Genomic DNA, 25,441 nt, shown 5'->3' with positions numbered 1-25,441 from the left:
CAGCAGCTACCGCAGGCAGGAGCGGGCTGAGCAGGGGTCCATCCATGTGCCCCCCCCCCCCCCCCCCTTTATTCACCTCTTTATTTTTCTTTCCTGCGATAAAGAATTAAAACCCAACCACCTTGTCCAGAAAAAAAAAATCCCCTCGGGGCAACCAGCGAGCAGCCCCTTCAGCACGTGCCGCTCTGCCCCCCTCCCGGAGCCAACTTTTTTTTTGGGGGGGGGAGGCAGGACTGTCCCTGGCTGGGTGGCACAGGGACAGCTGGGGTGGGTCCCCGCTTGCGGGCAGCGGGTGCTGAGGGGGCTGCTCTTGTTTTCGGCTGCGGCAGGTCGGCTTCCGGCAGCATGATGGAGGAAGGGCCCCCCAACGCCAGCCAAGGCCAGCAAGGCCAGTTCACGGCCAGGAACAGCAGCAGCAGCTCCTTGGACCTGGAGTCCGTGGTGCAACCCCTCTCCTTGAACCCGTGGGACGTCGTCCTCTGCGTCTCCGGGACCATTATCTCCTGCGAGAACGCCATTGTGGTGGTGGTCATCTTCTACACCCTGGCTTTCCGGGCTCCTATGTTCCTCCTCATCGGCAGCTTGGCCACAGCCGACCTCCTGGCCGGGTTGGGGTTGATCCTGCGTTTTGCCTTCGTCTACTTCACCCCGTCGGAGGCGGTCAGCCTGCTCACGGTGGGGCTCCTGGTCACCTCCTTCACGGCCAGCGTCAGCAGCTTGCTGACCATCACCATCGACCGCTACCTGTCCCTCTACAACGCCCTGACCTACTACTCGGAGAGGACGGTCACCAGGACTTACATCATGTTGATCCTCACCTGGGGAGCCTCCATCTGCTACGGGCTCCTGCCCATCATGGGCTGGAACTGCCTGAAGGAGCCCTCCGCCTGCAGCGTCGTCAAGCCCCTGACGAAGAATCACCTCATCATCCTCTCCCTCTCCTTCTTCATGGTCTTTGCGGCGATGCTCCAGCTCTACGTGCAGATCTGTAAGATCGTCTGCCGGCACGCCCACCAGATCGCCGTCCAGAGACATTTCCTGGCCGGTTCCCACTACGTCACCACCCGAAAAGGCATCGCCACCTTGGCCGTCATCCTGGGCACCTTCGCTTCGTGCTGGCTGCCCTTCGCCGTTTACTGTCTCCTGGGGGACTACAGCTACCCGGCCCTCTACACCTACCTCACCCTCCTCCCCGCCACCTACAACTCCATGATCAACCCCGTCATTTACGCCTTCAGGAACCAGGAGATCCAGAAAGTGCTGTGGACCGTGTGCTGCGGGTGCCTCTCCTCCGCCATGCCTTTCCGGTCCCGCTCCCCCAGTGACGTCTGACACGTCCTCCCCCCCAGCCTCTCGGCACCTTTCACTTACCGATCGCGGTTGGGGGATCTTCTTTTTTTTTTTTTCCCCCTTTTCATTCCAAGAGACGCATCACAGGAGCTCTCCACGCAGCTCTTCCCAGCCCCGTCCTTTTGGGCACAACCCCTTCTCTTCCTCTATTTTTCCACTTTTTGAATTTACAGGAGAGAAAAACATATTTTTTATCCATAATATAATCTATATTTATGCGTGCACGCGTGAGAGAGAGGGGGGAGATCCTCATATTTTCTTTAAAACTATTTATGATGCTTTATTTTTTTAAGGGGGGGATACCAGGAATGTTCGCTCCCCTCTTTGCTTTTTTTACAGCCTCGTTATTTACCTCAGAGAGTTAAAATATATTTTGTACGTTTGGGGAAGGAGGGGGAGACTCGCTTGCCGGAGGAGGAGGGACTCAAACCCACCCCCTTCTCCCAGCTGTCCATCTATTTATTTATTATTTTTTAATTATTATTTTTAAATTATTATTTAATATGATTTTAACGCTGTCCTCCTGCCGGGCGGGCGCTGGGGCTTGCTGCCCTCTAGTGCTCACTGCCTTCGGGCAGAGGCTGCTGCCGGAGGCTCCGCACTCCCAAACCCAGCAGCTTTGGGGTCCCATGGGTGCTCCCCCCTCCATGGCACCCAGCACTGCCCCCCCCCACCCCAGCCAAAGCCTTTCTTTGCGCTTGGTCTGGATTTGCACATTTTGGGGGGTGGGGGGGTGGGTGCAGCGAGGCGCCTTGGCTTGGGACCCCTCGGTGGGGTGCTGCAAAGCGGGGGTTAGCGGGGTGGTGGTGGGGGGCCGCTTCTTGTTTACAACCATGGGTGGGGGGAATAAAAGGAATTTGTGATACAAGGTGCGGCTGCTTGGTGCTGGGGAGGGGTTGGGCTGGCGTCTCCCCCAGCCGGGGGGTTACAGCAGGTTGAGGTCCCCGTGCTGTCGCCCCGAGTCCGGGCAGGGCCGTCCCCCCGCTCCGTTTCCCTGTGCCCGGTTAAGAAATCCCAAGCGACAGCACTTCCCCCACCCATCACATCATGTTAGTGGGAGCCGGCCCCGGGGGAACAGCACCGAGGGCCCTGGCCATCCTCATCCTCGCAGTGGTCCAGCGGAAGGGCTGCACCCAGCCGCGCGCCGCTATTGCCACCCCGATCAGGGCAAGATCGCAGGCAGCTGCCTGCGCCCCGGCCCCTCTCCTGGCGAGGGCGGCACGGGAGGGCTCAGGACCCCGCGCACCGAGGTGCCCGTGCTGCAGGAGCCGCCGCTCAAATGGGATCTGGGATGCCCATCGTCGCTGCCCGCGCTGTTTGCATGCAGCGCTCGTCCCAGGGAAGGCAGGGTTAACGATGGCGAAGCTAATTAGGGCAGCTCGTCCCCTGCGGTAGCAGGGCTCTGCGCCCCAAGAGCCCCCCGTGCCCTTGCCCACCCCGGTCAGGGAGCAGCAGGTTTCCTAGGGGCATTTGTGCATCCGCAGACACGCCGGGATGTGGCAGAGCCCCGGGGCTGAAGAGCAGCGGGAGCCCGGCTGGGTGCTGCGGCGTGGGCGGTGCAGGATGGGTGCCGGCCCCCCCTGCGGCGGCGCATCACCTTGGGCTGGGGGAGCTGGTGGCAGCCCGGAGGGTTGGTGCTGTTTATTGCAAAGGAAAGAGAAGATTTCCTTCCGCTTCTCGGCGGAGCTGAGCGCTGGAGAGGGGCGATGGCGGCGAGCGGTGAGGGGAGATGGGGCTGGGGAAAGGCCGAAGGACCCGCAGCCCAGCGGCTCCTGCTCTCCAGGGACGGGGCTCAGCGCTGGGGATGGGGAATTTGGGGCTCCCCTTGTCCCCACTGAGGTTAAGCCAGGGGGAAAGGAGCAAAGCTCAGGGGTTGGAGACGTCGGTCGTGGCCCGGGGCTGGGCTGAGCACCCTCCATCCCTCAGGCAGGGGATCATTCCTGAGCCCACCTCCCCTGCAGTGAAAATTCCTGTAATTCCCACCCTGCTTTACTCACGGGCCGTTTACACCTGGCTGTTCTTACGCCAACACGGTCCAGCAGCTCAAACAGCTTTCCTCTCCCTCGTGCTTCCCCTGCTGATGTCTTCAGAGGGAGCAGCCGCAGCCCCTTTGCTTCGCCACGTTGCCAAGCCCGGCCGGTCCCTCCTGCTCGCCGGGGTCCCCGTCACCTCCCCCGGGGACAGGGTGACCCGCCGGCGTTTGCTGCAGGGCGCGCGAGCACGAGGCGTAAAGGCAGCCCCACGCGGGTCTGCGGGGACCCCCCCTCCCGGGGCTCCCGCCCACCGTGGCCGGCGGTGGGGTGGGCACAGGGCTGCAGCCCCCGGCTCCTGGCAGGGCTGCGCTGGAGCCGATGGGCTTCCCAAATCCATCTGGGGGGGATTCACAGGGCTCAGCAGCTGAGCCCGCAGCGGCAGCCCGGCATCAAAAGCCACCACGACCCAGCGCGTCGCACCACGTGAGGCCAAGGGGCTGCCTGTGCCTGGCTCCCCCCGTGCCCGGCAATTCGGGAGCCCTCGGAGCTGGAGGCCGCCCCGAGCCCTCGTACCCAGCACCATGGGACCCCCAAGAACGTCAGCCCTCGCAGCCCCGGCCCCTGCTGCCATCCGCCACCACGGCGGCCATCGCCCAGCGCGTGGCTGCCCTGCGTGCCGCTTCCCGGCTGGGAAACGCACCCTGCGGCTCCTACCTGGGTCTGGTTCCCTCCTGCCGGGATGGATGAGGAAAGCCGAGGCCGAACGCGGGGCTGGAGGAAGCCGGGATGCCGACCCTGCTGCGGTGCCGGTTGCTCTCCCGGCACGCCAGCCAGCGAGTCCGGAGATGTTCCCGGCTGCTCCAGGCCTTTGGGGGACGGAGCAGGCAGCACTGAGCGGGGAGATAAACAGCCCGCAGCAGGGCCCAGCCTGCTCCCTTTTTTGGCGGAGAAAGATGCAGAAAGCGGAGGTATAAAAAGTAGTCAAATCCATCCAAGAAGGCTCCCGAGTGCCGAGCAGCCACCCCCACGCCGCCAATGTGCAGGAGAGGCTCGGGGAGGACCGACAGCCCAGCTTTGGGGTTAAAATACGAGCTCAGTAGGCTGCGAGCGGGATAAAGGCGTGGGCACGCCATCACCCCAGCTGTGCGCGCACATCTGGCGGGCCCAGCCCTCCCCAGGCACCCCCTGCCCAGCACCACGGCTCCCAGCAGATGCTGTAAGCCACAGGCAGCCTCTTGCCTCCAAACCCTGCCCGTGCCGCAGCGCGGGCACGGGGCTGCGGGCAGGTTCTGCTTCCCTTCCCTGCCGCGGGCAGTCCCTGCCCCGTTGGCAGCAGCGGAACTCGGCTGCGGCTCCGAGCGCCTGCCCTTTGCACCTCGCCGGGAGCAGGGACGCTGGGCAAGGGCGCTGGCAGGAGCCACGGCAAAGCCGGAGCCAGTTCCTGCCAGGCAACAGCCCTCCCTCCCCTCACCCTGGTGCCACAACCAGGGGGGCTTTGCCAGCTTGGAGGAGGTCAATGCTACCCCAAAAACCTCCCACCAGCGCCCTGAACCCCAACTGACCTGCCTGGGGCAGAGCCGAGAGCTGCCCGGCGCCCACACCGCATCCCGGGGACGGGTCTGTGCTCCCAGCGATGTCCTGGGGCGCGTCCCGGCGGGGAGCACGAGCCCTCATGTCCCCCCCTGCACCACCGCGGGCAGCCGGGCTGGGAACGCCGGGACACGGGGAGGGCAGAGCAGCTCTGGTTATTGGCCTGGGTTACATTTAAATGAGAAACCTCAGCCCTGGCTTGGGGGATTTTGTTTCCTTGGAAGCGGGAGCAGGCAGGAAATGAAGAAAACGCGGCCCTGCTCGTAAGCGTTTTACCAAATGCCGAAGGCAGCGGGAGGCATTTCCCGGCGCAGCTCGGGCTGCGCAGCATCGTCCCCAGCCACCGCCGGAGCCATGGCTCTGGGAGCCATGGGCAGCGCATCCCAGGGAAGAGAGCCTGGCCGAGAGCGCTGCTTGGGGTGGGAGTGAGCAAACGGCAGGGAGGAAGGCAGGTCTCTCCCTAGCCCCCAGCAGCCTCCCATTGCATTCCTGCAGCAACATCCGATGCAGAAGGTGGCTCGGTGCCGCGAGCCCTTGGCTGCCCGGCCCCGGGGGCAGCAGCACCCTCTGCTCCCCAGCAGCAGCTCACAGAGGAGCGGGCTCCCGCGCTGGCTCGGGGCTGGGGCTTTGTCTAAATGGCCCTGGCCCGGAGATGGCGGTGGGGAGCGTAATTTGGCCCTGACCGCAGCCCCAGCTCCGCGCCGGCTGCCTTAAGCCCTCCACATGCAGGCGCTGGCCTTTGCGGGAGCGGATGAGCCCAGCGCAGAGCTGCTGCCCTGCCAGACTGCAGAAACTTGAGCTCCAAATACATAATTCCTCTGGCACCCCGTGGTTATTTGTGAGCTGCTGTGAGCAGATGGAAGAGTTACAGATAAAGCCATCCACAGCACGGGAGCCGATTGCCTTCCCCACACAACCGCGTAGGCAACAGCAAAGGCAGGGAGGAGGGGGGAAAAAAAAAAAAAAAAAAGGCAGAAAGAGAGCGAGAGAGAAGGAGTCAGCCATTTCTACAGGGGCTGAGCTGCCATCTCGGCACACCTACGTGCAAGAAATGGGGACTCTCTGCTGGCAGCGGGCCCTTCCCGGGGAGTTGGAAGAGGGTAGTGCTCTCCCACCACCCATGGCTGCTTGGCTAAGGCAGGCAGCGCGAGTCGGGGGTGACATTGGCACGGCGGAGCGCTGCCACACACTGGGAGAGCAGGCTGTTAACGCTGATCAGAGCTGGCAGCGCCTGCACTCGCTTTGGTCCCAGAGGGGGAATTAAGGGAGAGAAGCTGACGTCAGTCGTGGAAAGGACACGCAGCCCACTCATCCAAGGCAGCCGGCAGCATCTTCTGGGTGTTGCTAACACCACCTTGAAGGAGAAAATTAAATAGGTCTTTGGAGAGAGGGACTCCTGCAAAGGCAGAGCCCGGCCAGCTGTGATCCGGTGCCGAGCCCCGTGGAAGAGACAGACAGGCGAACACATCAAAGCCGGGGCCAAGGCCAGAGTGCCAAGGCACAGCAGAGCCCGAGAGACTCTCCCCCAGCTGCAAGCAGCTCCTCCGTAAGAAACTGCTGCTCACAGAAAGGGCTGGGGCTCCGGCAGCACCAGCGCACGACTAATCTTGCTGCTGGGCTGCTCCTCCCTGCACGGAGCCAAGCCCCGAGCTGGGGAGCAGCAGCGGAGGGGAGGCTCGCCAGTGGCAGGAGCTCTGCCCGGCTCCGTGGGTCGCTTGCAGAGGTGCAGGGCAAAATGCAGGGCCCCGTGATCTCGCCAGGCTACCTAGGAAGGTGGATCTGGCACTGACATCTCCTGTCTTTCAGTGGGATAAACCAGCACAACGCTCACTGATACACACCCCACCGCAATTCCCGAAGATGACTTTCAAGGGCTGGTAGCCCAAAAATGCAGGGCCGTGTGCTAGCACGTACCCCAGATTTTTTGGCACCAAGTTAGCCCTGGCCACAGCTGCACCCATCCAGACAAGGCAGCCAGGAGCGCCGGCTGCTCCTGCCGGATTTGAGATGGAGCAGAGAGCCAGGACATGCAGCACCAGGGAGCGTGGAAGCCCAAGAGATCCCTCCTTCCCCTGCCCTCCGTGCCCCAGCACGACTAAAGGGCTCGCTTGTTCAGAAGCTGGCAAGGCCAATTAATCTAATGAGGTTTTGCAGCCAGGGACTATTGTCAGCCAAGAAAGGCACAGCGCTGCAGAGCGAGCGCACGGGTGTCTCCTAGAAGCCAAGGGAATTTGGCAGAGCAAAGCTCACGGTAAAAGCAGGGACGAGGAGCAGCAGGGACGGCTCCTTTTGTTGCTCTCCACCAACCGGCAAGAAAATAACACCCGCACAACAGGCTCACGTACCAAGCCCAGACGAGGCACCTGAAAACAGGGCCAGGAGCCATCGCCGCCGCGGCTGGGGCCAGGCAGATTAACTGCAGAAGGGACCTTGAGCAGCTGAAATGGAGGCAAAAAAAAAAAAAAAAAAAGCAGAAGCAGCCCCCTCCCACCCCAGCTGCAGCGGCTCCGCTCTTGCAAGATGGAGCACGGGCTCATTTCGTATGGCAGGGAGCACACACGGGAGGCTGGTAGCTCCTCCTGGATAGCGCTTCCTTGGCGCCGTTACCCACCGCAGGCAGCACTAACTACCACCATCGATAATCCTCAACCCACCTCGGCGCGGCTGCGTTTTGGGTACTGGAAGAGGCTTCTGCTGCGCGGATGGCGTTTGCAAGACAGCTTGGGACCCGCTGGCTTCCTTCACCCCTCCGGCCAAGCACCTGCGGACAGGACGCGGCCCGGGCGCCCTCGATGGAATGCCGAAGGTGGCCAGGTTCCCCAAATTACACCCCAGCAGCCCTGCGAGATGCACCAGAGGACACAAGCTGTACAGGCACGAGCCGCTCAACGTGGCCCGGCACCTCCTCGTGCTCCTGGGCAGGAGAAGTCACCCCCAGATAAGTGGCAGCAGCCCCTCTGCCTGCGACCTGCCGCTTTCCGCGTCCGAAGGACTGCACCGCAGCTCCCCGACACGTGCCCGGAGTAACACACGCAGGAAGCGATTGGATAGAAAGGTTTTATCAAGTTTACAGTTTTAAAAAAGGATCAAAAAAAAAAAAATTTTTTTTTTGTTTTTACATGTACATTACAAAAACATTTGCAATTGGGATCTTCATCCAGGGGTTACTGAGCTGATTATTATTTTAAAAAAAAAAAAAAAAAAAAAGCAGCAGGAAAACACTGGCTTACGCAGCAACCGCCAGGGAAAAGCGCAGACAGATGTCACACGGGAAAACAGAAGGCAGCGAGTCTGCGCCGGGATGCGCAGGTACGGACACGGACCGGGCTCCGCTCCCCCAGCAGCAGCAGCTTTACGCCCGCCGCGTCCCTGTGCACGGGCGGCAGCCTGGCCATCAGTGTTTATTTTGCAGGGGTAAGAAAACCAAACGAGTCTACAGTATTTTGCTCATGAGGTTGGGGATTTTTTTTTTTCCTTTTTCTGTTTTCTAAGCAGAGTTTCACTGCTGAAACTCCTTTGGTCTGAAGTGAGTAACCCCCCTGCACCCTGAGAGTATCCGTCAAACATCGCCCTTTCCGACCGCCGGCCTGGCTGGGTCCTTCGAGGGCACTTCCCATCTCTCCTCCCACCGTATGTGCTGCTCAGCAATAAACCCCTAAGATCCAAGTGGAATAATTACTCTTATAAATATATTTATATCGTGTAGGAAAATAAGGCACTTCAGGAGGGTTACAGCTCGTCTAATTCTATGACATTCTAATCAGGAAGAAAAATGGGTTAGTTTCTGAAATGAATTAAAATGAATGTTAATACAGTAATAAAAACATCGGATCCACTTCCCACTTCAAGGCTTTTTTTTTTTTTCTTAAAAAAAAAAAAAAAAAAGAAAAAAAGAAAAAGAGAAGCAAGCACCCCCCGATATCCAAGAGCAATGAAACCTGAGCCGGGGCAGCTGCATCTGCCCCACGCGAGGCCCTGCCAGCCAGCTCCTCGCCGGAGCCCGTCAAGGGCAGGTACTTTCAAAAGAGGCACGTTAAATAAGTTCATGGACAGGGGGGAAAAAAAAAAAAAAAAACCAAAAAACCAAAACAAAATTCCTTTCCCTGAAACGACACTCTGCACAGTTTCTCGGCCATCTGGGACCTCCAGGAGCCCCTTCCCTGGATCTGGTCTGGTGCTCCGGGTCTGATAAGGAGAGGAGAAAGCAGTGAAGGTCACCGACTGCGGATGAGCTCCAGGCTGAGCCCAGGGAGCCGGGACCAGGCTTTCCCCGCGAGCGCGGGAAGGGGGGCGGCGGGGGAAAAGGCTGCCGGGAGCAGCAGCCAAGCACTGCGGGCGAGGACACCGGGAGAATGTTTAACCAGGAGCGTGGCGCCGGGAAGGGGAAGGCAGCAGCGGCCTGCCCAAACTCGCCGTGTGCAGGGAGGGAGCGAGCACGCCCCGAGCCAACGGCTCCCAGGACGGGTGAAATGGCTGCTCCGGCTCTGCGTCTCCATATGGACACGGGTCGGGCTGAAATGGAAAGACGGGGAGGACTCCGGCTGCCAGCTCTCGCTTTTGGCTTTGTGAAATGCTTGAGGTTCGCCCGCCACGCCGTTCAACCCAGCCTTACGCGGAAAAAAAGGGAGGAAGGAGTAAGTTAACACGGAATGACAAAGATGGCAGGGGAGTCCGGCACAGGCCCTCGGTCTACATGGGGCAGCAGCCCTGCAGTTACAGCACAGCTGCTCTGTCTTGCAAAGGTTGTTTTTGGCACCTCTCCTCTTCCCCTACTGGTTTAAGAAATATTAAGCTTACTTGGTGGCCCAGTGCTCTGCGATTTTGCAACGATGCTCAAAGACGGTCACTTTACACCAGTTGTTTCTCAGGGATCTCCACGCTAGGCTCATACCACTTCTTTTTGCAATCAAAGAAGGTTTAAAAAAAAAAAAAAAAACCACACACACACAAAAAAAACCCCAAAAAACCCAACCAACCTTCCCTACCTGTCCACAACCCTTCTGTTTAGGATCCAGCAGTTTTGATTCTCACCTTGGGATGCGAGTTTGAAAGCGGAGGGTGGTTACAGCAGGCTTGCACGGACAAAGCAGCGTCCCTCCCGCTGCCAGGAGGGCCTCGCAAGCCGGCGAGGCAGGCGGAGGAGCCGACTCCACCCGCGGCCATGCCAGATCACCCACGCAGCATCCTTGTGCAACAGGCAGCGCGTGGGGCAATCGCGTTCCTAACGCCCCGAGGCACGGCCCTGCCTGACAGACCATCCATCTGGGTCACAGAGAATACGGCACTTTTCTGTATTTCACACGACAGGAATACTCGCTCCCCTTTCCCAACAGGGGCCAAGTCTAGTTAAGGCAATTTAAAATTAACCCAGGTTTGGCATTTGCAAGCTCCTCGCTTCCCTGTGTGATAATGCTGTCAGCCCGGGTTAGCTTAAAGGTCCGTTTTCCCCAGGAACCTGTCTCCGAGAGAAGCCAGAGGAGGATGCTTACAGAAAGAGGAGAAAAACAAGAGGCAGAGATTCTCCTCTAGCTCCCCTTACCCAGCTTGCAGCAATAATCAGTTTGCATTTCCAAGTCCCTCCGCTGCACGATGGCTCGCTGGCACTCGAGGGGTTTGTTCCCTCTTCCAGAACCTGGAACTAGCACTGCTCAGATGTTCCCAGCCCATCGGGATGCCTCACCGTCTACGCCCTTTGCATCCTGCCTAGCAGCTGATTTGCAGACAAAAATCTGATGGTGTAGCAGCCCAGTAAATCTCTCCTGATTGCGCTCAGGGTCACGCTGGATCTCAGCTTGACCCGCACCCCAGAAAAGCCCATCCTCCAGGCCCTTATCTGCTCTTGCAAAGATTAAAAATGCACACGCACACACACAAGAAATCAGGAAGAACTCAATGGCACAAACCAAAGCCATCAATCAAACTCCAAGAAGGATTTTCAGCAACGCGGCCGCCTCGGGCTGGGCCTGGCGTTCCAGGTATCAGCAACATCATTAAACGAGGCAAGCCAGAGAAGAAAGAACAGGCACAGGCTGGCAAAATACTTTACAACGGGAAAGGCAAAGAGGTTGGAGAGTTGCTCTTAATGGGACATGCAGCTGGTCCCACCCCACAACAGCTGGGCCCACGATCTCCAAAAGGCTTTGGAATCGCTTTCTGGTGTGACCCAGACCGAGAGAGTCACGTCCAAATTAAAGTACGTATCTGTAGCATCGGGGGTCTTTGCTTCTAGATTTCCACGATATGCTTATATTCTATGTAAGGCAAAATAAAACAGCAATAAAACCTAGGTCAGCTAGTTCAAGTTCACCATATTCTCCCCCTGCCAGTACTATATCTGTACTGAGCAGCCTGGGAATTCATAGGGTTAGTGAGGAGAAAAACCCATTTTTTAAAAACTAACTAATGAATTATCAGAACAAAATTATGGGAAAAGACGTAGTTTAGGTCTGATGTAACCGATGGGCAACCCAGTTCACACATAAGATGTTTTTAGGCACACAAACTCCCCTCCTTAGGTGGAAGGGAGGAGGAAGCAAAGGTAATACCAGCATTTTTTGCTACTCAAGTCCCTGTGTAAAAAAAGTATGGTCACCCCGCTGGAAAAAGCACCTCTTCAAACTGACTGCAGCATTGCCCTGAACAGGCCAAAGAAGATCAAAGTGCCTGGTGTTCAGAGAACCCCTCCCCACACCATCTCCCTGCTCTAGGCACTTTTTTTTTTTTTTTTTTTCTCTTTTTTAAACACACTCTCAGCATGAATTGAAGAAATCAGCAAAGCAGAGTTTCGCCACCACTCAGTGCTGACCACACAGATGTGTCTCAGTGGGGCAGCGGCTGTGCTCTCCCAGAAGCGAGCAACCGTTCTGCCCTGGCTTTGCACCCCTTTGTGCAAGTCTCCTTTGGCAGACTTGGCGAAGCAGTCCAGGAGATTTGAGGAAGGTAAAGGCAGCTTTTTAAAATAAAAAAAGCCCCTCCTCGCATTGCACCCAATGCACTCCACAGCCCTAGAGCCAGGAAGCGCACCCCACGCAGGGTAGTCTGGAAATAATACTAGGGGGTCAGAGGGGAAAGAATTGTGCACTATTGCCAAAACCTGATTATTTGACAGTGGGATGCAGCAGAGAACTGACATTTAAAGCCCATTTTCTTGCAGCACTACCAGTATTCACTGGAAAGGAAGAGCCATCAGATCAACTGTCTGCTGTTGCAATGAGAAAACTAGCTGAAAATGTCCTTCATCTGAAAGGCCACGCGGCCGCAACAGGATCATCCATCTTTACTTGAAAAATCCCTCAGGATGGAGGGTTTATATGTGCTCTGCCTGGTGGCATCGAGAATCTGGAGGTTTAGCTCTCTCTTAAATAAGCAACCGTTACACCCCCTCCAGCTAAATCCCAACACCGCATCCTCAGTGTCCGTGAGGAGACTTTTTGGAAAGGCAGAGCACAAAGTCCTGCCAAAGCCGGAGGGGGAGGGAGCGGGGAGATATGCTGCTGGTTGTCTGAAAACCCTTGGCACATCTTTGGTTACGGATGAAAAAGCAAGTGGTGGAAGGTTTGGCCACCTGATTCTTTAAGAAGATGTTAACCCAGGAGAGAAGGGGAAGAAGGGGATGGGACCACGGCTAATCCGACCATTCGTCCTCGAACTCCGAAGAGTCGTCCTCAGAGTCGCTGTACTCCACAGCGATGCGGCGCGACAGGATCGTTGCCACATCATTGCCCACAACGTCCCGCTTCTCCTGTTCCCGCTGCTCCTCCACCTTACGGAGCTGGAAGCCTGTTGGGAAGAAGGCAATGGAGGGGATCATGCAAAGGCTTTGGTCACACTGAAATCTCCAAAGCAGCCATCCCTTTGACACAATCCTCTGAGCAAGGCAGCCTGTCCTCTGCCAGTGAGTATCGGACATGCTGTGGGAGAACACTGATGGTGAATGACAGCCAAGACAGGCTGGATGGGCAGGTGGAATGGGAAGCGAATCGTTTCCGTGCTCCTCTGAGGGGTTAACGCCACTGCTGTGCAATCCACTCGCAAACTTGGATCACACCAATTCCAGCACTCCCGTCTCCAAAGGTGCGGGCGGAGGCATTAAAACCTTGTGAGGTTGTCATCGGGGTGGGCAGACAAGGAGGGACCACGAGAGACTGCCTCAAGCAGCGAGGCAGCCACACCACTAGTGGCTCACAAGACAGCTCCCAAGTGCTCGCACTTGGATACCGTGGGGTTCTTCCAGAGGCAAAGGAGAAAGTTGGTATCGAAACAAAACCTTACCTTGACGGATAGCTGAAAGTAGATCACTCCTGGCATCGCTAACTGCAGGCAAGGATGACTTGGGCTTGGAGGCGGAGGTGTCTGAGGGTGGAGGAGGCGGGGGGGGGCCATCCAGGCCACTGGAAGACAGAGGCGGTGGGCCAGGAGGAGGGGGTGGTGGAGGGGGAGGCGGCGCACTCCCACCGCCCGGCTGCGGCAGCGGAGGTGGGAGCACGCTGGCATATTCGACTGCTGGAGGGGGGCGGCGGTGGCGGCGGGGCAGCAAACTCGGGGTGAGGAGGAAAAGAAGGGGGAGAGGGTGGTGGTGGGGTTCCCGGGGACGGGAAGCCCATGGGAGGTGGTGGAGGGGGGCTGCTTCCCATCAGTGGCGGCGGTGGAGGCGGCGCCGGAGGGGGAGCAAAGCCCGGCCTGGCTGCCGAGGGGGATCCGATCGGAGGAGCTGGTGGTGGGTGACTCGGGCTAACCAGGCTGGATCGTTTGGTCCCTCCAGAGCCAGAGCCTCTTTGGTTGTCTACAGGATAGCTGTTGCAACAGAAGGAGAGAGAGAAATAAGGCTGTTAGCTGTGAGGCCAGATTAGACTGTACGATCTCAGTGTTAATGCAAATCATGTGTGTTTGTTGCAGTCCAGACAAAAAAAAAAGAAAATTTCGAAGTTCCAGCTTTAACTGGTGTTTCCATGAGACCTCACTCCTCAGTCTTAGTTCCCTTGCTGTGTTTCTTTTGGCCTACGCCACCAGAACAAAGGAAAGCTTCTCGGGGACTGGCAGAAATGCTATCATCCATCCCATCTCCCAGGCTGACAAGATCATGAGCCATCTCACCTCTCTGCCAGAGGCCAGGCGTCACATCTGAGCTCAGAGCAGCCTCCTGGCTTAAGCGCTCCTGCAGCGATGCAAGCCACTACCCCTCCGTGCTGAGGTCAGACTTACGACGCAGCAAGCAGGGATGTCTACCGTGATAAATCGCACAAGGACCGGTGGGTGTGCCAGGAAAGCATATGCTCTGAACACCTGCTAGGAACAGATCTCTTCACTGGATTCCATGGCTCAGAGCTGGAGTGCAGCAGCCATGTCTCATGGCTCGCCATGGGGAGTGAAGAGGAAGACATGGAAACCCGACGTACTTTTAAGGAAAATACCAGTTCTTGAGTGACTGAATCTCCCATTTATGGAAGCTGTGTTATACCAGAAAACACTACTGCCCATAAGATACTGTAATATCCTATGTATGTGTAAAGGAAGCCCTAAATTGACATCTCCTTCCACGGTAAAACAGAAAAATAAGGTACATTTGCCATAAAAACGTCACGGTTTTTAACAGCGCACAGTGCTGATCCAAGACAGACTCCTGGAGATCAAACCTAGCTCCCAGGGTTCTTTAAAAACAACCACCAAAACAAAACCAGAGAGGGGAGATCTCTGTGGCTTGGCAGAGATCTAAGCAACTGCAGAAGGCAGCGTAAGCTTCATCTGAAAGCTCGTTTCTGCTCTGCCCCGGAGGAACATGCTGCAGAGTGGAGTGCTTGGTCTCTCTGACACATCAGAAGAGTCTTTTCTGCAGCATTGCTGCCTTTGGATAACATGGAGACAAGCCAACGCAGTCCTGTCTATCAGACATACTTCCTCCTATTACTCTTGACTCTGTTTTACTGCCTTTAAAAAAAAAAAGCTACTCTCTTGTTTCACCCTTTGTGTCTTGAGCCACTGCTGGACCAAGACTCTCATCTCTAGAGGTGACTGGCAGTCACCATTTCATCCAAGACAAAGCAGCTGCCCTGAACTTGCACTGGAGTCTCTGGGAAGAACACACAGATGGTGTGCTCAAGTACTTTAAATTTAACTGCATCTGCATCTTCAGCACCCACGTCGTGCATTTGTCGAGGATCACAGGGCAAACGGTAACAAGAAACAGAGGCGAAAGAAGACGTTCTTTGCACAGCTCTATCGAGAACCTAAGTCTACATGCTCTGGAACAACTGCACTGGAAAACTCACACAATGGAGCCAGAGCGTTAACTGGGACCCCACTCTTCCAGAAAGTGAAGCAAGTCTGCTCTAATTCTCACCCAAGCCCATTCTCCCCTTCTGTACGGGAACGATGACGGCGGCTGGGATTCACGGAGAGCTGTGCTGCCTGCGCCTCTGTCCCTGCCTGCAGTTGCACTTCCCCTCCAGACAGGAGCATTCTGGTTCCCATACAACACCCGTTAGGAAGTTATGCTGAACTGTCTCAGCCTGTCTCATGTCATCCTTTTACACCACCTACTACTCCTTGGTGACAGAAGGGATCCCGTAGGCTTACCTAAATTCCACCGGGGGTGGAGGCAGGCTGTCATCTGGGAATGAAGGAGGTGGTGGCACAATAGAGTCAGTCTGCGGCGGTGGCGGGTAGCAGTTCACGTCCATGCTTTCGTTTGAACCGATGCTGCCGTTCTGATACACCATGTTAGAGGGGTACCTGAGCGAAAGCAAAAGAAGCAATTTATGTAAAGAGTTCAAGGCAATGTCTAAAGCTCATTTTTCCCCTCACTCACAAGAGCTTTGCCTCCTGGAAGGGTTACAACAAACAACTGTGCGGCAGTTCAACCACCGAACAGCAGTGATATCAACCATGTGGATAGATCAACCTGAAAGATTCAGAAATGAGGTTTTCCAGCAGGAATGGCTTTTCCCAGCACAGTGGGACCTGCCTTTAGGTGGGACCTTATCAATCACCACAACAGGACACAAAAAAAACCCCTTAAAGCAACATTTAAAAAAAAGTCTCAAATTTCTCAAAGCATCCTATATGAAGAACCACATACAGCCGTATTAGTTTGCTCTGCATAATTCTTTGGCTAGAATTTGCCCAGATGCTCTCATGTTTGTTTATTGCTACCACACACCAGAACAGCATGATTATATATTTTACTGAACAAGAAAACACCAAAATAATAAAAAACTATTTTTCTTAATATTTGATTATAGAGAAAAAACACTTCTAAGAGTGTTTTGACCACCTTGGACTTGAAGGACTCCCAGTTACAGTGGGTATCGTCAGCGACAAGAAAAGAAGAGGTACTCAAAGATGCCAAAAAACAAGCTTAAGAACAGAATATCAAAAAGAACCCAAGAAACAGCGATGCCATTAAAAGCAAGTATCCAAAGCTGAAATAGCGCTGAAGGAAGAGACCACTCTCACACTCAACTTTCAATAAGCTCATTTCACTGGGGGGCAGTGGAACCACCCCATTCTTGGGGGCTCTGGACCTCAAGTGAATTCAAATGCATGAACACGCTCAGACGAGAAGAGAGAGGAGCAAGAAAATGGTGCTGTTGTGCTGCTCGATTCCTCTGCTAGAAACCAAACCTGTTCTCCTATTAAGCTAAAAGCAAGTTTTATTTTTAGCTGGAGAGTGTGATTTAAAGAAAGATTTTTCTTATATGAAAGGAAGCTGCAAGGAGTGAGCAAGCGAGAAGTGCATTGTGGGGAATTCAGTCTGCTTCCAGCCTTGCTGGTGTCAAAAGTTAAATGAATTCCCAAGCCAGAAGCGCTAAAGAGAGATCTGCAGCTTGAAATACTTGGATGGGGACAGCCCCCGCTTCAACTTTAGGGTGTGAAGAGCCATTTGTGAAATGTAACAAAGCAATCGCACAATACCACCGAGATGCCACCCCGCTCCTCAGCGTAAGGCCCAGAGGCTAGGTGTGATGGGAAGGGCATCGCGATGGGGTAGGGAGCCAAAGCTCTCAACACTTCCGTGCCCACAAGACAGGCAGCCGAGAGCAGACTTGCTGCCGAAGCTGTTCCTGCCACCTCGTTCAAACCATGTAGCTCCCTGATTTATTTAGCAAATTTTAAGTCAGCAGACGGATTTACTTTGGAGAATCTGATTAGTGGCAGTATCGATCTGCACTGTGCAGCAGATCTGGAGAAGCTGCAGAGCAGGGTGAACTGCATTACAATCAACAACGCCCGCCCGCTCCCCCTCGCTGGGGAGCTGAACAGAGAGCCCCAGACTTGCTTACCCGGCAGGACCGTGTTTGTCCTTTGACTCAACAAACTCTTGTCCCATTTTCAGCTTCTCCCACTCTTCTTTCCGGGTTTTGATTTTCCGCGGATTCACATTTCCTCGGTTTGGATTCTCCTTTTTCTCTTTCTAAGGGAGAAGGAATCAAACAGAAGCCTTACTTTGCTTTAAACTCACTGGGAATAGGGAGGGATAGGACAGACCTGTAGCATTTTCAAGAAGATACAGTCTCAAAAAGGGCCAGGATTTTTAATTTACTTTCCTGATTGCTGCAAGCTCCAAAGATCTCCCATACAAGGAAGGTGGAGCACAGATAGCATAAAAAAAAAAAGAGGACAGCATCAGATTTCCCCAGTGCAGCCCAGACATGATGCCATCGTTACTCCCTGGCATGACCACCTTGAGGGCAGAGCGAAAGCCCAGCTTCCCACACCAATTCAGCTTTTGGCCTCTGTCTCGAGACTGCCAAATCTCACCATCACCTCGCTGGCGTTACGTGCTTTGGGGTGCAATACGGACACTTGCCCACAAAGAACTCGGCTTTAGCTAGCTTCACTCTCTGTATTCTAACATTCCCTAAATCTCTCCTTCGTTATTTTGATTGAAAAGAAATCATGATCTGTTTTGGTATTTAGTACTCCAGTTGCTCAAAAGCTAAAGAAAGTACGCTCAAACTCAATCTTTTATGGTGTAAGTTTCAGCGTTGGTAAACATGGGTCCAAATCCCCAGGCAACCAAACCAGGAACTCTACCTGGCACTTTCAGCTTAAATGGTTTTGTTAAGCCTCCTGCTTGCCCCTGATTTAACATTAGGGCCTGGTTTTGCACTCCTGAAGGGACATTTTCTCCTTCCTTTATCCTTCCACAGTAGAATTTATTACACCACTCAACACACTGTGGTGCTGAGGCAGTGGGATTTGCACTGCTTCAACACTGAACAGACCCCTATGCAACACCAGAAGTGCAGAAAAGACTCCGACACAACTTTCTCCCCTGCTGACTGCACCAGCGCTATGTTTGAGGACTACAAATTAAGCCATTATAACCCTACAAAGACAGTGGCATTTGGAAAAACAGATTAAGGGTATCTTTGTTTTCTTTTTTTTAATTAACAAGGATGAGAGTAAACCAGATAAAAACTTCACTGAATTGATCCCTAAAGAGTTTAAGAGAGCAAACCTGAATTTTGGATAGCAACTTTGGAGTCCAAGATTCATTAACACTTCCCACCTCCTATTCTTCCCTGGCATGCCTCTGTTGGCAGAGATCTCCCATTTCCTCACCCTGTGTTTCCGCTTCTCTTTCATAATATCCTTGGTGTCCTGAAGCATTTTCTCTTTCCAAAGGTCAAAGAAATATGAAGGATCTGTGTAGAATTTAAGCGCCTCTTTGCCATCATCCCTAGAACAGGGAGGGGGGAAAAAGCACAAAAACAAGGACCAAGTCACGCATCTGTTTGAAGCCCAAAGAAAACACAAGGCACAACCCCGGATGCCAGTTTAAAAGTCTGCAGTGAGAAGGTCAAACATGCTGCTCTCGCCTCTGTCCTCCATTTCAGAACAGGCAGCAGACCCAGTCTCACTTGTCCCAGCTCTCCCACTTGCCATCGCTTTTGCCCTCACACAAACTCTCCGTTACTCAGCACCTGAAGAGCTCAACTGCTCTGAACAATCACCAAGAGAGCAGCAGGTCTCTCACTTCAACTCCCACTTGTTTGTGTTGTATTTTTGGTGTGGAAAAACCCCCTTCTCCAGCCCAGGAACCCTAAATCAGACCAGCAGCATCCTTGAAACTCACGAGCGAGCACACGCACACACACTCTCTCCTCCTACTTTGCAGTGCAGCTGCGTCTGGCAGAAGACAGCTGCCTCCAGCTATCTGTAATTACTTTTTACCTGTTCAAAAGATATTTATGGATGTGGGATAAGTCTCTGTATTCTGACCCCCTTTACTTCTACTACCTACAAGATGAAATCAGAGCAGGACTGCTCAGGAGAACTGGTTACACAGCCAGTGTAGGTCACATCAGATGTCTCAGACCAGGCACGGAAGGCCACAGAAAGCATCTCCAGATCTACATGAGCCTGCTGCACCCACCTGGGTGAGAGCTATTTACAGATGTACGCTCTGCAGTTTGCACTGCGGCTTTCTGGAAAGGAGCCACAGGGCTACAGAGAAGCACAAGAAAAATGCATCATCTGCACAACACCTAGCATGTTTATGCAGTGCCAGCCAAGCCTTGCCCCAAGGCAGTCACAAAAGTGACAGCAGGTAACCAAATATACAATTTTCTAGCTACGCTCATTTGTACAGCCCCAAAAGCAAAGTTCCACATAATCCAGAGGATGGAGGTTTCCTGGTGGATATCAGTTTAGCAACTTGATTTCCCATTGGAAACGGCTACTTCAATACAGCACGGGATGGGAAATTACCTCCTTGGCAGGTTGGGAGGGAGAGGTACTCCTCTGCAAGGGAACAAGGGGCCAAGAAGGTGTTGTAGCCATACCTGTAAGGTGAGAGAATGTTGAGAGGTGGAGGAGTATTGCAGGTCCTATAGGTCTCAAGGACAGGCACGGGGAGAGAATCTCTGTCGAAGAGCTTTTGGTCCTGAGTAGTGGAGCTTTTGAAGGCCTTCCTGCTGTTAATGCCTTGCAGGGAGACTGTAAGAAAGAGGAGAGAGCAAGTGAAGAACAGCTTGACCCAGGCCAATGACACTGAAGATCAAGTAGCGAACATCTGATTTCGGTTGGAGTTCTTGGCATGCTTAGCACTTCTTAAGGTCAGGTTCCTTTTCCCACAGATCTCTTGGGAAACCCAGCAAGTCTCAGATCACACCGTGCCAAGATCCACTGCTGTATAGACACGGCTGTCTCGAGAGTTGCCTATGTTGTTTCAAACCCCTGCGACCAAGACTCAGGAAGTGCACCGCTATCGAACTGCTGAAAAGCTAGTTTCCGCATGGAGACTTGCTAACGAGCAAATCTAGGCTTGGTCAGAAAGGCTATCCTCATGAGCAGCACGGTGCTTTTTCAGGAGGGGAGGAAATGGTCCCTCTTAGTCCAAGAGAAGACATTCCAACACCCATCGCAGCGTCATACTCATTTTAGGGCTGCGAACCAACCATGCTGACTCAATAAGAATCTTTTACCACGCTTGGTCTGCAAGGACTGCGCTCCACTCCATTACCTTCTTCCTCTTTGGGATCCAGCTGAGTGACTTTGACTTGCAAGCGGTCAACTCTCTCGACTAGAACGCTCACCCGAGAGGCAAAGGTGTTGGCTTGAGTAAACAACTCTCCAAATATGTCTTCTGCAAATTTACCTGGAATATTAAAGTGTCCACATTACCCTCGGGAGCCACATCAGACCATATTCAGCCTCCCAGCTTGTTTTCTTGAAGAAAGAAGAAAGAACGAACGAACGAACCATGCTTCTTTTCAAGTTTGTCAGGGTTGAGTTTAACATCCAGGAAGAAAACGCTCTGTTCCACCAAAACCTGACATTTCCAAGGAATCTTCAAGCAATAAAGAAACAATCGAGACATACTTTCAAGTCATTATTAAAGTAACGAAATAAAGAGGGCTGACAACACTATACTGGTCTGAATCCGGATGGGTCTGTAGGTCCTTTAAGATTCTCTGCTGTTCTGTTTATTAGACGAGCAAATACAGTTAGATTTTTATTGCTCTGGAGAATCTCAAAGGCTCCCAGTCTCCAGCAGGCCTGCCTCCAGGGTAACTGGCACATATTTACAAGCTCAAAGTACTCTGAAACTAGAGAGCAGACCCAGTCCTTGATCCTAAAGCCTGAGCTATAACCACAGACGAAAGCACTGACCCTTTTGTTCCTTCAGGTGGCAGTGTCTGAAAAATTGATGCATTCACGTTTATTCTAAATCAAAACCAAAGGGGAATTTCTCACAGAGGGATGTTCTCTCTGTAACAGCCTGGATTGCCCAGTGGGCTGCTATGACAAACATCATCCATCGTTTGGACTGCGAGAGTGCCTAGGGGCTTGGATCAGGAGCTTGCTGCACCACTTACAAGGTAACAAAAAGACGTCCCCTGTCCTTAAGAGTTTAAAATCTACACATACAAGAAGAGATGACCACAGGTAGACAGAAATGGGAGAACTGGAAGAAAACCAAGAACTTGCAGTAAGTATTGTCTTTGTTCTGCTCTCAGGCACAACCCGAGACAGAGAGCCCTAACCACGCCGAGGACAACGCTGATCAGAACAGACTTGGCACTGACAGCAGACACAGGCCCGTGGAGTTCCCACTGATGGGAAACATTTCCAGCCACGGCTGTTGAGTACAAGGCTGCTCCCAATAAGCAGTCTGGTTTTGAAGTGCATCGTCATATGGTCAACAGTTTGTTCTGGAATCTGTTACTCCTGAAGATCCTCTCCGACATTCAGGAAAAGCTAACCAGTTGGAAGGCTAACTTTAACAGCAATTTTGGAAAATCTGGTTGTCTGCAACGAGTCACATCAGAAACGCAAGCGCCCCTTCCACCAGGCAATGCGAGGGCATCCCCCAAAGCCCAGCTGCACAAATACTTCCAGCTATCTCGACTGACGTATCAGCTACTTGTTCACACTCCCATGCAGTTCTCCTTACACTGCCAAGCACGGGGAACCAGCCAGGTTAAAAATCAACCTCCTCCACCCCTTTTGGTGGCAATGCCAGCTTGAAGTGTTTATAGAAAGCAAATGCTGGACGTTAACTTCAACTGACCTCCTCCTTCCAGTCTCCTAGACAATAGTCTCCACATACACTCCATTAACAAGCCCAACCAGCTTTCCTCAAACTCACGAGAGGGATTTTATTTCTGGAGACCTAAGAGCCAGGCAGCTCTTGCTATAGCCAGGCTTCACGAACCACTCTCCGTGTTCAACATCAGCACAAGACCAGCTCTCCTATTTGACAAAAGAGGGTGAATGTTTTATCTATGGGATAATCTGAACCTCCCAGCAACAGTTCAAAAAAAAGAAAAGTTGTAATTTGGTTTCTACTCTAATGAGAACTGAAAATAATTTCTGAATTTCACAAGGAACTGCAACAAGCACTAGGGAAAAAAAATAAAGTCTTTGCTTTGCAATGCTGAGTAGTGTGTTTCAAGCACGAAATAACATATAAGCAGCATCCTATATACCTGGCAGGAGAAGAAGGGATGGTCCATACTCTCTTGCCTGTGTAAGTGCACCTGTCAGAGTTATCATCCAGCATCTCACATACCATTCTCTGTTTCATGTACACTTTTAGATGAGGTAAGGCAGAGATTAATTTTTTGGTTTAGTTACTTTGACTGCAAAAGTGCAGCTTACAATCAGAATTATCTTTGTCATGCACTGGCAGGAAGACAGACGGCATGATTTAATAGGTCTTTCCATCTTTAGCTTGTGGATTCTATAAAATCACACAGAAACGCACAGTCGACTTATACAAAGCGCTACCAGCTGTGATAGTAACGAAGGGTAAACTCACTGGAATATGAAAGTTTGACAAGATTTATGTTTGCATCTTTGTAAAGAGACTGTGGTGCACTAGGCATGGCTGATTATTCACTTGACAGGGCTGTCACAGCCTACTGAACCTGCTTTACGTTCCTGTAATATCCAACATACGAGGAAGGAGCGGATTTATTTTTCAGAAGTAAGAAGAGAAAAGGGGGGGGGGGGGGCAGGAGTTTGGTCATTTGGGTGCAAGCATTCTGTAGCAGTTAGTCTAAATATCGCTTCATTTAAAATACTGCTGACCCTAGGGAAGTGGGTAAGAGAGAGTGCTCAGCATTTCCTCCCCACCTGCCTCGCTCCCCTCTTACAGACAAGCACGCAAGTGTCAGCAAGAGCCATCTCTCCTGAGTTTTCCCTCCAGCGCTCTCCTCGAGGTATCCGTGATTGGTCCAGCAGCGCGCACCTCCCTCCCAGGGTACCTTCCCGATAAAGAAACCGGGCGGCAATCTGGCTTCCAGCGCTTCACCCTCTCTGATGAGGTAGCAGCAGAGAAGCTTTGAATATCTGAGCTGCGCAAAGAAGGTCTAAACCTGAAGGATCTCACCACGGCTCTGTCACACTAACCCACTGCGTGCCTTTGGACTGGGATTAGCTTTCTCTGCAGCTGAGATTTGCACAGCTTTACCGCTTTCTTCCTCATCATTTCACATGCACGAGATGGATTTTACTCACACTCCACAACCATCTTGGCTACAAGACCTAACAAATGAACAACGAGGGCCAGTTGAACGCGAGCAGAGACTGGTCTTGCCTGTGCAGTGACATTTCTACAACCCAACAGAATGCGATACCGGCTGGCAGCAAACACAGGCCCAGATTTTAGCAACAGCCACGGTTTTCACTGCTGGAAAGAGACTGCACCCAAACTTTCCCTGCCACATTCACGCTACGGCGGAAGACAAGGGGCTTGCTTTGCAGAGCAAGCAGAAGTGCTTGCAGACACCATGGAGAAGCTAAACGATGTATTAATTTGATCATCAAAGTCTTGCTTCAAGGACAGAGGTGGCTAATCAGAATCCAGAGCATTTCAACAGACTAAGGAGTCACCCCGGAGAGACCACAATTAACTCTTCGTTTCTCCTACGGCACGTAGGCCCACGTTTTCCCTCCAGCCTTTACAAGGCTATCGGTCAGCCCACTGGAGAGCTGAGCGAGGCATCGCTACAGCTCGTGCTGCTGTTTGAGTGAGCAGCCCCAAACCCCCAATACTCCAGAGGCAACGCTTGGCTCAGACCAGGGACTTTGGGTCTTCCAGTGCAACAAACAGCAGGGGCAAACAGGCAGCTTCTGCGTGTGCGCTTTAATTATCTTTCATTAAAAATAAGACTACTGACACACTGTAGATTCAACACAGTCAAGCTCCATTTAGTAGCGCGTGCAATTACAGGCGCATTCTCTGACACAAGATCCTGGCTGCTCGGAGAGCCTCCCATTTTACAAGCCTGAGTTGTGCTCCATCCTTCCATCTGCAGTTTCGCTGCAGCCTCTCACACATGCACGCACACACACATACACACTCCCCCCCCCCAATTTTCTCTTAGATGGGAAGGCAGTGGGACCAGGGATATGAAATTAGCATCAGATTTCTTTAGGAAAACATTTTAGCATTACCCAGGGAAGGCAGATGGGGGAGAAATAGGAACACGAGAGTAGAAAAGGAGCTAAATAAAGAGCACTAGCGACTCCTGAGGGCAACGTGCAGGCTCGCCATGGTACTCACTCAGGCTGCCCAGCTGTCGAATGACATTTGCCAGGGTGATGTTGGTCATGCATTCCAGCTCGCTTCGAACGCTAGGCAACGTCTGACGGCACAGGTGCCTTGGCTCAATGTTCCTCGTTACTAACGGCATGGTGGACCTGCTTCAGGCACTGTTCTGAAAGATGAAAAACAACCCAAAAAAGAAACAGGAAAGGATTACTCAACCGCAAATTCCAGGCACACCAGAGCCATGGTGTTCGTTTTTCCTGCTCTCAAATGGCTTTATTTATAAGCCTTCTTTCCCCCCTCCCCACCCTTATAAAACTGGTTCATCAGAAATAAAGATCCTGCTGTTCTATGACTTGCAGTGACAGCAAAGCCCCACCAGCTCAGGTACAGAGGCAGAGATGGAAAACTACACATCTTCGCCTACACGCAAGGTGCTGCTGGCATTACCGCAGCCGTTGTTGCCTTCCTACCCATCCGCCGCCTCTGAGCAGCCTCCTTCCTCCCGCGCTCCCACACAGCGTCTTTGGCGAGTCTTACAAGCTCTTCTTCAGAAATATTTTAAAGTTGCAATCAATAGGTTTAGCTTAAACCAAGAGGATGAAGATGGGAAATGTGAAAAAAAAAAAAACCAAAAAACCACCAAACCAAACAAACCACCAAACCCAAACCAGCTTCTTCCAGCACACCAAAGCATGCGTGGTGCCTCTCTCCTGGAGCAGCAGAGACAGGGCTCTCCTGAAACAACAGGAAGCGCTTGCAGCTGACCAGGAAACTTTCTGGTGACTGTTCCTTATCCTGCAGGCTGCATCCCTCTTCCCTTGGGAAATCCCCCGGGGCCAAGGTTTACACTGGACCATTGTTTTCATGCTACAGCAGTTTAAGGATGAGGGAGCTCTAATCAGGATGCAGGGCTAGAGTGTGCTCAGAAAGAAGTCAAGATTGATTGTACAACAGTCAGGACAAACTTCCAGTTCTTTCTTTTAAAAAAATATTTAAAAAGAAGAAAGAAGAAAATTTAAGTGTC

The 25,441-nt window shown here is 53.0% G+C and overlaps 2 protein-coding genes across 2 annotated transcripts in view; one reads left to right on the top strand and one right to left on the bottom strand.

The window, feature by feature from the left end:
- Nucleotides 1-345: 345 nt before the first annotated feature.
- On the top strand, nucleotides 346-1,332 carry GPR3 (G protein-coupled receptor 3). The gene has a single exon (XM_009492339.2). It carries the CDS (start codon nucleotides 346-348, stop codon nucleotides 1,330-1,332), a length of 987 nt encoding a protein of 328 aa, XP_009490614.2.
- A 10,533-nt stretch (nucleotides 1,333-11,865) lies between these two features.
- The window catches only part of WASF2 (WASP family member 2), a 29,643-nt gene continuing 16,067 nt past the window's right edge, over nucleotides 11,866-25,441 (bottom strand). Inside the window, 9 exon segments of the mRNA XM_075721860.1 lie at nucleotides 11,866-12,692; nucleotides 13,185-13,425; nucleotides 13,427-13,706; nucleotides 15,486-15,641; nucleotides 17,192-17,322; nucleotides 18,477-18,594; nucleotides 19,700-19,853; nucleotides 20,380-20,514; nucleotides 24,430-24,583. Of these exon segments, the coding sequence (XP_075577975.1) occupies nucleotides 12,538-12,692; nucleotides 13,185-13,425; nucleotides 13,427-13,706; nucleotides 15,486-15,641; nucleotides 17,192-17,322; nucleotides 18,477-18,594; nucleotides 19,700-19,853; nucleotides 20,380-20,514; nucleotides 24,430-24,559 (1,500 nt within the window). The 5' untranslated portion in view covers nucleotides 24,560-24,583 and the 3' untranslated portion in view covers nucleotides 11,866-12,537.

Source organism: Pelecanus crispus, chromosome 16 (assembly GCF_030463565.1).
Source record: "Pelecanus crispus isolate bPelCri1 chromosome 16, bPelCri1.pri, whole genome shotgun sequence".
Classification (NCBI taxonomy): Eukaryota; Metazoa; Chordata; class Aves; order Pelecaniformes; family Pelecanidae; genus Pelecanus; species Pelecanus crispus.
The sequence above is the reverse complement of the archived record's forward strand: the minus strand, read 5'-3'. Positions and strand labels throughout refer to the sequence as shown.

What these genes read in the sequence shown, in the direction of transcription:
- GPR3 (XM_009492339.2), top strand. Translation starts at nt 346, where the DNA reads ATGATGGAGGAAGGGCCCCCCAACGCCAGCCAAGGCCAGCAAGGCCAG.